This window comes from Meleagris gallopavo, chromosome 31 (genome assembly GCF_905368555.1).
Source record: "Meleagris gallopavo chromosome 31, MGAL_WU_HG_1.1, whole genome shotgun sequence".
Taxonomy (NCBI): Eukaryota; Metazoa; Chordata; class Aves; order Galliformes; family Phasianidae; genus Meleagris; species Meleagris gallopavo.
In genome coordinates, this window is record NC_139434.1 from 1,875,749 (window position 1) to 1,889,918 (window position 14,170).

The 14,170-nt window shown below is 49.2% G+C and overlaps 2 protein-coding genes and 1 long non-coding RNA gene across 3 annotated transcripts in view; 2 read left to right on the forward strand and 1 right to left on the reverse strand.

The window, feature by feature from the left end:
• The first annotated feature begins 84 nt into the window (after positions 1-84).
• Positions 85-1,876, forward strand: TMDD1 (transmembrane and death domain 1). The gene has a single exon (XM_085212102.1). The coding sequence runs from the start codon at positions 696-698 to the stop codon at positions 1,515-1,517; it is 822 nt and encodes a 273-aa protein (XP_085068228.1). The 5' UTR covers positions 85-695; the 3' UTR covers positions 1,518-1,876.
• Positions 1,877-1,891: 15 nt separating this feature from the next.
• LOC146542455 (uncharacterized) lies at positions 1,892-7,403 on the forward strand. The gene is made up of 2 exons (XR_014880251.1): positions 1,892-4,232; positions 4,589-7,403. It is a non-coding gene; the product is annotated as an uncharacterized LOC146542455 (long non-coding RNA).
• SCN8A (sodium voltage-gated channel alpha subunit 8) overlaps positions 4,217-14,170 on the reverse strand; it is a 51,721-nt gene continuing 41,767 nt past the window's right edge. Inside the window, exons 22-27 of the mRNA XM_085212103.1 lie at positions 11,970-12,254; positions 11,501-11,554; positions 11,056-11,193; positions 10,287-10,391; positions 9,494-9,764; positions 4,217-8,998 (exon numbers count right to left, since the gene is read on the reverse strand). Of these exons, the coding sequence (XP_085068229.1) occupies positions 7,851-8,998; positions 9,494-9,764; positions 10,287-10,391; positions 11,056-11,193; positions 11,501-11,554; positions 11,970-12,254 (2,001 nt within the window). The 3' untranslated portion in view covers positions 4,217-7,850. The remainder of the gene's footprint in view (positions 8,999-9,493; positions 9,765-10,286; positions 10,392-11,055; positions 11,194-11,500; positions 11,555-11,969; positions 12,255-14,170) is intronic.

The window sequence follows — 14,170 nt, forward strand, 5'->3', positions numbered from 1 at the left end:
TTGAGGGGGGTCCAGGTGTTGCACATCCCCTCATTAGGGGCAGTTTGGGGGGGGAGGGGAGGGAGGGAGTGTTGTAAATGCAAAGGTGAGAGTGGAAAAAGTGATCTCGTTAAGGCTGTGTGACGGCTGCAATCTTTGGGGGAATCTCTTCTCAGGGGCTCCTGGGTCTGCCCCACTTTTGGGGCTGTGCTGGGGAGCGCGGAGCAGAGCGGAGCTGCAGAAACGGGATGGGAACGGGGTGAGCCGATGGGAGGCGGCTGTGACCGGAGCTGCAATGCCACCTCGTGGTTACGGCGGACGGACGGACGGACGGACGGACGGAGAGATGGACGAATGGATGGACGGACAGCTGGATGAGTGAGAGGTGAATGGATGGATGGTTGGACAGATGGATGGATGAGAGATGAGTGGATGGAGAGACAGACGGAAGGACGGATAGTCGGATGGACAGACAGACAGACGGATGGACAGATGCTGCTAGAAGTGGCAAAGGTGCCCTGAGGCGCTTTGCAGGCAGCACGAGGTTCTTGGCCCTTCTGTAGGACACCCCAAGCAGGATCCATAAGGATCATTGCATCCGACTCCAGGCTCCAGTCAGCACAGCCCAAAATCAAACCCAGCGTCTGAGGGCATCGACCAAATGGTTCTTAAACAGCAGCAGTTTTTGGTGCTGCTCTGTTGGGAATGGAGCGCCCATGCTGGCTGTCCTCGTGCAGAATTTGGGGGGAGAAATGGGTCTGGGGCTGAGCGGAGTGCAGGAGATGCTCAGAACTGGGAAGGGGCTGAGACACATCCCTGGAATGTGCCACTGTGTGATGTCAGCTGGGGACATCGTCATGGCAATGGGCACTGGAACGATGCTGGCACCTGCGGGGCTCGTCCTGCTCTTGGTGGCAGTGGGTGGGCGTTGTGAGGACGCAGTGGCAGCCAATGTTGGCCGTCACACCATGGCCCGCATCGCCGCGCTGCTGTCCCCATCTGAGTGCCGCCAGCTCCAGGGGCAGCTGATGGGAACCAGCAAGGACACGAGGGGACCAGAGCGCAACCCAAAGGACAGCGTTCATCCCCGCGTCCCACGCCACCGCCCCGGCTGCTCGGAGGCTCTACGGAGGTGGCTGGAAATGGAGGGAGAGGTGACATCGTGGGACCAACTGGCCCGCAGCCTCCGCCAGATCGGGCGCCCTGACATCGCCCGGGAGCTGGGGAAAAACCTGAACCAGGACCGGAGCCTGGAGCTGCGCAAGAACGTGGAGGAGTACGGCCGCAGCGTGCAGCATCTCACCTCCTCACTGCTGCTGCAGGGCGAGCAGTACGGCATGGCACGGAGCAGGAGGGGTTCGGGGGATGTGGGGGATCTGCGCTTTGAGAGGCGGCCGCCCCCTCCCTACACCCGCAGCCCCCTGGGCTGGGTGGGCCCCGTGCTCTCAGGTATCCTCGGAGGGTTCATCGCCTCCGTCCTCGTTGCTGTGGTCACTGTGTTCTCCTGTCACTGGGCTCTGGGCTCGGTCACCTCGTGAGGTGGGGGCAGGACTGAACTGGAGCATCACCATCAGGCGCTGGTGGGAAAACGAAGCAATAAAGACTTGTGGAGCCAGAGAGCAGCCCTGTGTGTTGTTCTTGGCTTAGGTTGCCTTGAGCATCCGAAGGCGGATGTCCATTGGGCATCTCCTGTGAGTTGTCACCGGGTGTTGGAACCTCCTTGGGTAGGGATGGAGCCAGGCTAAGCTCCCTTGGCCACATCACCGCTGCAGCCCTTGGAGCTCTCCATCGAATGGGGTCAACAAGGCCTTGGTTGGGTCTCCAAGTCCCCAGTGGGGTCTCCCAGCCTTCAATAGGGTCTGCAAAGCCTTGGTTGGGTTTCTGAGTCCCCAGAGGTGTCTCCAAGCCTTGGTTGGGTCTCTGATCCCCTGGACTTGTGGTCCCCAAGCGCAGCATGGGATCTCTGAGCTCTTCTTCTTTCCCTTCCCCCCACTGGGGGGGATTCTCTGCTGCGACCGTTGCCACGATACTCTCAGGATGCCTGGGAAGGGGATGGGGAAATTGTTCCTCCCTCATGTGGGAACATCCCCAGCCCTACAGGAATCCCGTTTGAGCATTTCAGCATCCTTTGCTCTCCTGCAGCTTTGTTTTGGGAGCAGTTGTTGTTCAGCTGCTGTTATGTTGTGTCTGAGTGTTTGTCTCCATTTCTTAGAAAGTCCTCTGCAGGAATGAAACTTCTTTTGCTCCGGATCTGACTCCACCATCTGCATTGCTGTCATTGGAATTAAAACCTCTACTTTGCATCAAGAAACGCTTTGCACCGATCCACACAAATGGAAAAGAAAAGAGAAGAAAATAGAGGCTGAGTCGCACCGACGACACCTTTGAAAGACGAGCGAAGCAGTTAACCACAGAATGCTTTATAAATGAAATTGTATCTCCTTCCCTTCAGAGAGTGCCGTTTCCTGGAGCAGCAGCACCGTGGGTTCCTGGCACAGCGCTGCTCCTCTCGGGGCTGTTTCTTCCAGGAAGGGAAGGTCAGAGCTGCACGGCCGCCCCGCTGTTCCCGGACGCTGCTTTGCCATCTGCTGCGCTGCAGCACGTCGTCCACCGCGTCCCTGCCAGCCCCAGGCAAAGGGCAGCAGTGTTAACTCTGGAGCGGAATGAGGGCTGGCCCTGCGTGCTGCTCGGGGCTCGTGGGAGCGCTGTGTGTTTGCAGGGGGAGGAGGATATCGTGGAGCACACGCACAGCGGGTACAGCAGGATGTTTCTACGAGTGCAGGTTGGCCTCTCCAAAAGCCTGAGGGTGCCCCGTTGAGTTTGGGGTGAGCTCCGTGCGGTTGTTGCAATGGGGATTTCCTGGTCCCACGTGGGTTCAGGTGCTCTCTCAGGACGCACCGCATCCAAGCATTGCTCTATAAAGCCTCCGCAGGGCTCTTCCCTCTGCTTGGGGAATGAAGAACAGCTTTTGTTTCTACTCTGACAGTGATCACTTGGTTGGGCTCAAGGCATTGCAGAACTCTTTACAGAGCCAAAAGCAGCCTCTGCACTGCAGTGGCTCAATGCACCTTGTGCAAACGGCCAACCTCAATCCCAAAAGCTCAGCCCTGTGTGCATTGCTCCAATACCACATCCCTGGCCAGACTTAGGTCATGTTACTGTTGTGCTTCTTGTGCTTTTGGGGCAGAAAAAGGAGTTTGTGTCTTCCCATTCCCAGAGCTGCCCGGACACCAGGGTGAATTCGCACATTGCTTTTGATGGTGAATACTCTCTGTTAACGTGAGGGGAACAGAACGACAGGGCAGCCAGCAGAAGGTGTTAAAATCAGATGGACAGAGCTCTTTATTGCAAATTCCAAAGTAAAAAGATGTACAGTACAAAGGAACTCAATGTTCAGACACAGAGCGCCCGTCCCACTGCTCTCCCTGGAGGCATTCCTCCTCCCTCCCACCCCAGCCAGTTCCATCCTCCTCCTTTCTTCGTGTAAAACAGCAGAGAAAAAAAACCTGGAGGTGATAAGGATAGGAAACAGCGTTCAGACCAAGCTGGGAGCAGAGTGAAGGCACCAACCTTAACCAAACAGAGACCTACAAATATTTGATATTCCTATCCGATGAATAATTTGGACAAAAACTCTACTAGGAGAATTATTACAAGGTTCTCCCTTGGCCCTTTAGTTGCAACAACTCCAGGTTAGATCCTAACCCCTGGATAAGCAAAGCACAGAGCTTGTGAGCATCTCAAACCTCATCCCCTTCTGGGGCCAGGCAGCAACGCCATGCAGCAGAACCTCGGGGGGATTCTATGATCCTATGGCCCTGTGCCAGAGGATCCGTCCTTGATGTCCCTTTGTTACCAAATGCGGGATCTGAGCTCCCGGAGCGAGCAGGGAGCAAAGAGGTGGTCCTGTAGGAAGAGCCCAATGGATGGGTGATGGCACCATCCTTGGTTGGGTGTCTCTTGCTCCGGAGCTGTCCGGCCACACCGACGCCGCATGGCCGAGGGCAGGGAGCGCTGGGGACGTGGGCGTGTGATGCCCCGTGACCACCGAGCCCATCTCCAGGGACGTCCCCAGTGTGACATAAGACAGAGCTCCCACCGGGAGATGACGGACCAACGTAACCCCAACGTCTCACTGCGGTCATCGCGTTAACATCGAACCAAACCAAAGCAGACCTTGGAGGAAGGATGGAGAGGACAACCAGGCAAATAACTGGGACACCGAGACAACCCGACCTTGTACAGTGAAAAGGGTAACATTTATTTTATTGTCTTTTGGCTTATAGTAACGTAATCCTTAATCATGTTGGGTAAGATCATTATGAGCCACCATGCAATTTCTAATACACTAATCTTCACTATTGATCTTTTACAGCTTTAACAATTTTTTTTTTTTTTTTTTTTTTTTTTTTTTTTTTTTTGCGGCGGAAAATTAAATAATCCGAACTCGGGTGTGGCCTCTAACATCATGGTTTTATTTTAATTTATTTTTTCTTCTTGTTGTTCAACATTGGCTTCTATATTTTTAAAAAAAGGTGAACAGGAAAAGTGAATAAGCAGCTTAAATTGGTATTTCCTTTTTGCCCTTCCCCTCTGCTCTTTTACACAGTAACAAATGAACCAAAAAGGGAGGACTTGGACACGGGGGGAGGGAAGAGAGCTACTTGCTGTAGTCTTGGCTTTTTGGCTACGTCCTTTCCGTTGACAACAACACCCTCAGCTTTGTTCCCATAACCCTGAATCTGGAATATAAATCCCAGCGTACGCCTTTGACTTCAGACACCGACGTCCTTCGTGCTTTTGGACCAAAGTTTCCCCTCTGTCCTTGGCTTCACCCAGTGAAGATGTCCAGAAACGCAGATCCATCGGCTGCAGTGGCTGATGGCACCGACTGCCCCGAGCAGGAAACGAAGAGGTTGAGAATGCACCAAAAACCCAGAACCTTCCGTTCAGCCGAAGAACAGTGGAAGAAACCCTTCGTTCCTGTTCCTTTGCCACCAACTAACGCCACCACCGACCTCTTGCGTTTAGTACGGATCTAATGCTTTAAAAAAATAAATATATATACAGAGTTTGAAGGGATTTCCTTTAGAAGGAACTGAGTGGCTGAATGGGATTGCCAGCGTGAATGCTAATTGCACCAAGCTTCACCTGCGAGTCAATAGCCCAGCTTAAGAACAATTATGAAGTTTAGCCAAATCTTGCATAGAAGTGGTCGACTTATTGCACATTGGAACCCAAAAATATATACTTTCGCTGTTGCAAAGTCCATTTGCAATAAAGCTTTTGTTGTTGTTGTTTAAATCTATTTTTTTCGGGGGTAGGGTTTTGGTTTTGCTTTTTTTTTTTTTTTTTTTTTCCTTTGGGGGACATTTCCTGGCTACCTAAAGTCTAAGGAAAAAAGAAAGATATTAAAAAAATAAAAATAAACATGGACAATGGCATAAGCCAGAAGCCATTCTATTATTTTTGTAGTTCTTTGTATTTACAAAAAGGCATGCTGATAAAATAAAATGATATATTACAGTATTTATAATATTCTCTTAAAAAGTTCAACCACACTTTTCAGCTATTTTTTTTTTTTTTCTTGTGCTGTTTACAATGTAGCCTGTACATATGTATGTTTTCTCTGTTTTATTATACATCATATCCTAGGAGCAACTGGGGCAAAGAGCTGACGGGATAGAAAAGGTTCCTCGCCGTGTTCCTGGGGCGGCAGAATGGCTCCACGGCCATCGCGGTGGGCACGGCGCTGGGCACCCTGCGTGGGCCATGAGATGATGCCAACCTCTGTCCTCCTGCTACCGCCAGGTCCTGGCTCTCCCACTCTTTGGGGTCCCCTTGGTTCGGCCCTCAGCCATCGCCGCCCTTCCTACCCTGGAAGAAAAACCCATCCTGGCCCTGAAGAACGAACCTCCACCGAGCGGTGGTTGGGTGCCGAGGACGCTGCGGTCATTAGGAAAAAAGAAACGTTGGGACTTCTCCTCTGTGGCATCGGTTGCTGCTGCAGCGAGAAGACTAGGCAAGAGGTAGCTCTGATTCCTACCCACCCTGCAGGGCCGTTCGAGTTCGCCACTCGATGGAAGTGGAAGAAATGGGAAGGAGGTGAAGGCACCTGGCGCCCGGCTCTCCCCCTGCACCCCCGGGCTGGTGCTTTCCCACTGACCACGGGCATGTGCTGCCTTTTGTTTGAAACGAACGGGAAAAAAAAAAAAAAAAAAGAAAGACAAAAAAAAAAAAAAGTCCAGAACAACCGACCGGCAACAGAATCGTCACAATAAAAATCGCTGTGGCTACGGAAGCAAGAAAACCAAACTGTGCTGCGCCAACACGCAGCGCTGACGGAGGAGCAGAAGGGGCTCGGAGCTCCCTGCCATCCCCTCCACCCAACGGCCATGGCACAGCTGAGTGATGGCTCCTTCCCCAGCCCTACCGGGGGGCCGTGTGCTGCCAGCTCCCCCTGTCTCTACCAGTCCTCAGCACTTATCCCTAGACTGAAAAACAAAAACAAGTGTGTCTACGCTGCAGGATGGAGGCAGAATCGTAATTAACGCTAACGACAAACTATTGCAGGATACAAATCAACGTGCTGACTGGTATCCGAGCCCTAGATTTTGGTTTTACAGTGACAAGAGTAGAACAAGCCATTCCCAGTTCTTAACGTCTCCCCTTGGACTGGGTCCAGAGCAGCATTGAGTTGAGTTCAATTTCGGTGTGCAAAAAGATGGCTGGATGGAAAAGAAAGACACGTCGTCAAACATACACACACGGATTTCATCTGCTTGTTTCATTTCTTTTTTTTTTGTTTTTGTTTTTGTTTTTGTTTTTGTTTCCTACTGGCAGGTCTATGAAAGATTGCTGAGAACGGGTCAGTACCGGTGAAGGGCACAATTATTGTTAATCTCCAAATACAGTGTACGGTAAGTCAGTGGAGTGCCTCGAATTTATGGCTTAACACACTGCTGTGGACAGATTATTGAGTGTCTTGTGGTTTAATGGTTCCTCATGCATGGTTCCTGGTCACGGCATGCCATCATGCAAATCGTTTCTATGCATTGAACGAGCACTTTTATTTTTGGGGGCTCAGCCTGAGCTGGTTCCAGGCTGAAGGTTCCCGATTACCCCATCTCCCAAACCAAGTAAAGCCCATGTAGAAAGTAGAATGCAGATAATAAATATCAAATAAACTATGACAATTAATTAAATGGCATGGGCTAAATGGGTGGTTAGTTTCTTTTTTTGTTGTTTCGCTTGTTTTTGCTTTTTCCTCTTTTTTTTTTCTCTTTTTTTTTTCCTTTTTTTTTTTGTTTTGTTTTGTCTTGCTGCTTAACTAAATGCAAATCTACTTTTGCATGAACAAACCCCTTAACATCGTGACTTCTGGGTTTTCTTTCAATAATAACCAACAAAATGGGAAAATAAAATCCATTTTTGGCTGCTTTGGAAAATATATGAATCCCAGCAGCGGGTTTTATTTCTGTGTGTGTGTTTGTGTGTGTGTGTGTGTGTGTGTTTTTATTTTGCTTGTTTGTCCTAAGTTGCATTGACTGATGTGGAACATGCAGTATCCACCTGCCTGAACAATAGAAAATCCATATTTTTTCTCTTTTTCCCTGTTTTGTCTTAAATGTTTGTTGACACAGGGGTCCTTTAAGCAGGTGGAAGGTCACTGCTTTAGATGCAACGCTGTCACACAGGAAAGCAGACTACGTTTGGTATAAGATCTTCAGGTTAAGTGTCTCCACAGCTGTTCTGTATGGATATATTTCACCAAGTTTGTAAACAATCTTTTTTTTTTTTTTTTTTTTTTTCCGCTTGCAAATATAGATATAATTTTTTTTCCTAGGTTTGTACAATCCCAGCGTTCTGTCTCAACACTTGGATTCCCTGACGTCTTTTTGCCTTTTCGCCCGTTCCCGTCTTCCCTCCTCCGCCCGCTGCTGCTTCTCCTTCTCGGGTTTGGTGACGCTGTCGTAGGACGGCAGCGACGCGGTGGAGGGCGTCCCTTCCTTCTTCTCCCTGTTTGCTCCTCCGTTCTCCATTTTGGTGGGGAGGGGTCTTCGGCTGATGAACCCCCGCCTCGCCAACCGCGACCTGTAAGCCCTCTGCAACACCACGGCCGAGACCTCCTCCTGCTTGCGCCGCAGCGTGGTGGTGATGGGCTCGTAAGACACTTTGGAAGGATTGGAAGCCACAAACCTTTCCTCCATCTGTTGTCTCAGTATATCCAGCTCTCCGCTGTCCCCCAGGACGCGTTTGGTGAAGGCAAACAGGATGTCTAAACAGTGGATCCTATCTCCACTTACCATAGGGAGGTCCATGGCGATGAGTTCGATGGTGTTGGGCTTTGGGACGCGCAGAGGATGTTCCAAAGCGTCGGCAAAGTCCGCCAGCTTGCTGTACTCTATGAACTGCGTGGCGTCGGGGTCGAACTTCTCCCAGATCTCGTAGAAGGTCTCGAAGTCGTCCTCGCTCAGCGGGTCCGCGCTCTCCTCCGTCGCCACGCTGAAGTTCTCCAGGATGATGGCAATGTACATGTTGACCACGATCAGGAAGGAGATGATGATGTAGCTCACAAAGAAAAATATCCCCACCGAGGGGTTCCCGCAGTCCCCCTTAAAGCCGCTCCCGGGATGTTCCTTGTCCAGGTCGCAGTCTGGAGGCCGGTTTAGGATGGGCAGCAGGAGGCCATCCCAGCCAGCCGACGTCGTGATCTGGAACAAGCAGATCATGCTGTTGCCAAAGGTCTCAAAGTTGAACATGTCGTCGATGCCAGCCTCGTGCTTGACGTAGGCGAAGTTGGACATGCCGAAGATGGAGAAGATGAACATGACCAGGAAGAGCAGGAGGCCGATGTTGAACAAGGCAGGCAAAGACATCATTAAGGCAAAAAGCAAGGTGCGGATCCCTTTGGCTCCTTTGATCAAACGCAGGATACGTCCGATACGAGCCAGGCGGATGACTCGGAAGAGAGTGGGGGATACAAAATACTTCTCGATGATTTCGGCCAGGAACATTCCTGGAGAAGAAGAAAAGGATTGGGTTTTGTCAGCATGTTTGGGCCAGCCAGGTTTAAATGATCCTTAAATTGCATTTGTGTAACTTGCATTTGGGAGGTTGCAGGCATCTCACAGATTAGCCACTAAAAACAAAAACTTCTTGGAAGAAACCGCTCAGTTCAATTCCCAACCAAACAGAAAGCAAGAGTGCAAATCACATGCTGATGTAGGAAGTGCTGCAGGGCTATTTTCAGTGGTTGGTAAGCATTATAGCATTCCAAGGAGGTGAGTAAAAAGTCTGTTTTTAAAGATAAGGAGAGTGATTGTCAAGTGTTTTACTCCATACCACTGGAAATGAATGCCAGGACAGAGGGAGGAAGGCAGGCAAGTTGGGCCTTTGAGCTGCCAAACTGCCACGGGTGAAAAGGGAAGCCAGAAATCCAGCTACCTACATGTTCTCTTTGAATGCACCTTCTCTGCAAACACCAAGAAAGAAAAATGGGTGTTGCACTCACCCACAATGGACAGAATCACGACCACGAAGTCAAAGATGTTCCACCCGATGGTGAAGTAGTAGTGCCGCAAGGCGAACATCTTCAGCACACACTCGCAGGTGAAGAAGATGACAAACACCAGGTTGATCCAGTAGAGGATGTCCTCCATCTGCTTGCTCTGCGTGTCCGTCTCCACCATCATGGTCACCATGTTGAGGCAGATGAGCATCATGATGACGATGTCAAATGCTTGCTGAGTGACGAAGTCAAAGACAGCTCCCTGAATGCGGTTCTGTGCAACGAGAGAGAGGCCATGAGCCAAACAGGTTGGAACAAAAATCTGCCATCAGTCAACAAATTGGTAGAAGCACAAGATGAGGACACTGTTTCTCAGTACCCTTTGAAGGTTTCAAGGCACGCTCTAGCCACAGATCACTCTGTATGGGAAAGGCAGGAAGATGCTGTTATTTACATCCCTATTACCAGCATCTCGTTCTCTGGTGGGAGCAAAGGCAAGCTGACAATTCCAATCACAACTGGAGGAAGCAGCAGGTCTGCCTTGCAGCATGACTTACCCATGATGACTTACCCATGGCATTACCTACGGAACTCACCGTGCAAAGCCTTTCACAAAGCAGAGAAATGTGCCTAGGTCCTGACTGGTGTAACCATATGGCCCAAGACCCTACTCTAGCGCTAAGAGGAGACAAGATGATGATGTGCTGTTCAGCATGAGTTAGAACAAAGGATGCTTTTGGAACTGAAGCTCCTTCAGAAGTCTGTTCTGCATTTTTTCCCTTTCTAACGCACTCACCAGAGGTCGGGGAATTGGCTTTTGAGGCTTCTTGGAGCCCAGTTTTTTCATGGCATTGTAGTATTTCTTTTGTTCTTCTGTCATGAAAATATCTTGACCTCCAAAGTAAAGGGGCAAAAGGAAAACTGGTTACAATCAGTTCAAGCACCAGAAGGGAAAGGAAGAACACAGCAGCAAGTCATGAGGATACCTGCCATATGGCAAGTTGGTGGCAGCTATTTTAGACAGCAATAACTTGCACTAATACCCAAGATGTACCAATTTTCCCTTAAAGAAAATGGAATATTTTTTCCTATAGAGCTTTACTGTGTTCTCTCCTTCCTCATCCCCTCTATCCGATTTGTGATAAAAACGCAGCAGAGGTGTCAGAGTTCTTACTAAAACTGATGCCACTTGGCAAGCGCTCCATACATGCAAATCCTTAGCTTGTCTTCCAAGGAAGAAAAGCAGAGAGAGATACTGAAGATGACAGTGGCAAGGAAGACGTCTTACTTCAAGCCTATGCACTTCAGACAAGGAAAAGCAAATAAAAAAACAAGCACATGCAAATTCATGCTACTAGGGAGAAGCTCCATCCAAGCTGAGTTCTTATATAAAGCTTTGGGTTGCCTCAGTTCACAGTGGTTCTGCAACTCTCAGCTCTAAGAGAGGTGGGACTGGGCTGGGGATGGAGCTCCTCAGCCTCAAGGTGCAGAAAGCCCCATTGGCACAGAGAGGCAATGTTCCTCAAGTGGGTGTTGACCTCCACGAGCAAACAGCAAGCACTTATCTTTTTCTTTTGTTGATTGAAGTTGTCAATGATGACACCGATGAACAAGTTCAGAGTGAAAAAGGAGCCAAAGATGATGAAGATAACAAAATATATGTACATGTAGATGTTGTCCTCGTACTTGGGTTGCTCTTCTTGCTGAATGGGAGATGAGAAGAGAAGGAAATGACATTTCAAAGACATCTTACCCATGGAGTCAAAATGAGATCTTTTTTCAATGTATTTTCAGGCAATCGGGAGTTTCCCCGCCCCTGCTAACGCAACCAAAGAAATGCTCTTTTGGGGATTTGCTTCAGCATCTTTTAACTTACCACAGTAACACCAGCAAGTGAAAAACCACGTTATACAAAATGAAATAAACACAGCTCTACCATTTTTACTCTTGATTTTATGACAGCAAAACAGAGCTGCTGGAGGTGAGAGTACTTGTGGCCACGCACTGTACCTTTCTGGAATCTACTGCTGCATACATGATGTCCATCCAGCCCTTGAATGTTGCCTAGCAAAGAAAACACATGTTCCCTTAGAGAGAAATTACTTGAAATAACTTGGAAACCAAACAAATCTGACTTGTGCCAGCTGTGTCACAGTGGCACCCTTAATGTCCCCTTATAAATAACTCATAGAGGGAAAGATTAATATTTAAGTCATATTAAGTAATATTTATGGGCAGGTTTACTGTCAGCCCATGGATGACTGGGCACAATCTTTAAAGAGCAGAGCTGGGGCCACTTGTTGTGCTGGGGGACCCATATCAGGCCAATGGATGAACAATAAGATAGGGATTCTACCCCCAGCCCAAAGTTGGGTGGAATCCATGGGATGCTCTATTTCAAGGAGAGGGGGAAGCAGAGAATACATGAGAAAAAGTCTGTTTTTACCACTACTGTGGAGGAGATGAAGGCAACACTCACAACTTGCAGAAGAGCCAGGTATCCTGCCCCAACGTTGTCAAAGTTGATTTTCACATTCTTCCATCGGATCTCAGTGGAGTTGGGTGGCATCAGCGCCTCACAGTCTGTCTTGTTGTTAACAACCTCTATTTCAAAGCGCTCCTCGGCTGTTTCATTAAAGCAGTAATGGTACTTCCCAGCAAACAGGTTAACCCCCATAATGCTGAAAATCAGCCAGAAGATAAGGCAGACCAACAAGACATTCATAATGGAAGGGATAGCGCCAACCAAGGCATTGACAACCACCTGTGTTGGAAGGGGTGGGAAAAAGTTTCAGTACAAAACACGAGGCAGGAGACGGCAAGCATCAATACAGCACTTTTTTGGGGGGGGAATAGGAGGTAAGGCCACGGACAGATCGGTGGCATTGACTCCACGCAGAAGTTGGCAGTGAACTTATTCCAAGCTGTGAAAAAACCCTTCATAAATCCACCTCTGAAGCTCTGTTTTCCAATTAAAACAGGGCAGAGCGTTGGATTTGCTGGGTTTGGTTTTGGATCAGTCGCTTCTTTAGGCCAACGATCTCTCTTTCCCATCGTTCTAATCACCCAAAGGGAGATGGGGGCATTAATTAGCGAGGCTTAGTGATCTCACGTTGGCTCCCGACTGCAGCCCACTCAGAGCGCGTCTGAGGGTGCGTTTGCTGATGGATTTGGTGGCTCTTGGCCTCCAGGGGCCCTTACGGCCATTCCCCACTGTCAAACAAGGCTGTGATGGCGCGGATGCCCGCTTCCAGCTCCCACCGAGGTCACCACCCAACGCGGCGCCGACTTCGGTGGCAACGGGACCAAGGCAGAAGTGCTCTGTTCACAAGGTCTCCGGGTGACTAAGCAAGGCCAACCGTGTCGTCTCAGGCAGACAGCTGAGCATGCAGCTAGGCAGGCTCAAGAAGACAGAGAAGCCATGTTCCTCCCTCCAATGGCAGCGAACACAAAGACGGCAGTGGGCACCAGCCCCTAATTTTTGCCTCTCCTCGTTTGGGAGCACCACGTCCTTCAGCATCCCCAGCCACCACGGGAGCAAAATGAATAATAATAATAGAGTTAGGGCAGCAGGATATTCAATCTTTTATTATGTGCTCCTAAATCAGGTTCCTTTAACAGAGGAGCAGAATCTAAACTGTTTTAACCCCTCTGCCTGAGCTTGGGCACACAGAGAGCAATGCCACTGTTCCTGGCACAGCAGTGTGACACTGTCCCAGCAGATCTGTTTGCTTGATGCAGTCACTGCGTGTGCAATGAGCTCTGTAGTGAGTGCCTGCCCTCCAGCACAGAGAAAAACTGAAGAAAGCAGCAATCCAGGCAATTAGCAGCAATGCAACAACTAGCAAATGACCTCACGACTTCATCCCCTGTCTACATAGGGTTAAAAAGGCAAAGATTAGAGCCAGGCCCTAGAGATAACAAGGCTTTTCTTCCATTGTCCAAATGGGATGTGCTCCAGCACAGCATCCTGCCTCTTTGTTCTAAGATGCTTCAGATATCCACTGCACTGCATCAAAAGAAAGCACTATACCCTCCCAAAATAAATTCATACCTCATTACATATTATTGCGTGACATTTGTGCACCACTGAAGAAGATCTGAGCGAAGGAACATGGCTTTTGTGCACAGACTGAACACCAGCAACTGACAAAAAGGCATGCATGTTTCACAGCACTGCTGTCGGACTCCCTGAACAACTGAAGAGCAGAGCAGACTCTTTAAAATGCAGATTACTACGGAGTAGAGAAAAGCAAAGAACTGCATTGCACGTTTCCTTTGCAAAGGCATTTCCAATCTCTGGCTCTGAAGGATGGTTCTGGCTTTACAGTGCAGCAGCACTCATCTTAAAATCAAAAAGAAAGGAAAAAAAACTTTGGTCTTTGGTAACTCATGGGCTTTCCAGGGTCAGAACTCTGCATCAGTTTTGCTGTCATGGAAATTCCCAACTCGAGGAATATCTTGATGGTGTTTTACAAATCACCACTTCTCAGTGGGTTTTTTCTACCTCCAGGCTTAGCACTAATTCCTATGTGCCCCCAGCAGCCCTTCTGCTGAGCACCACGTGCAAAAACCACCATGAGCAAAAACCACCACGTGCAAAAAACCACCACGTGCAAAAACCACCACGTGCAAAAACCACCACGTGCTTTTGTGGCAGTAAAACTCATTAGAGCAGTG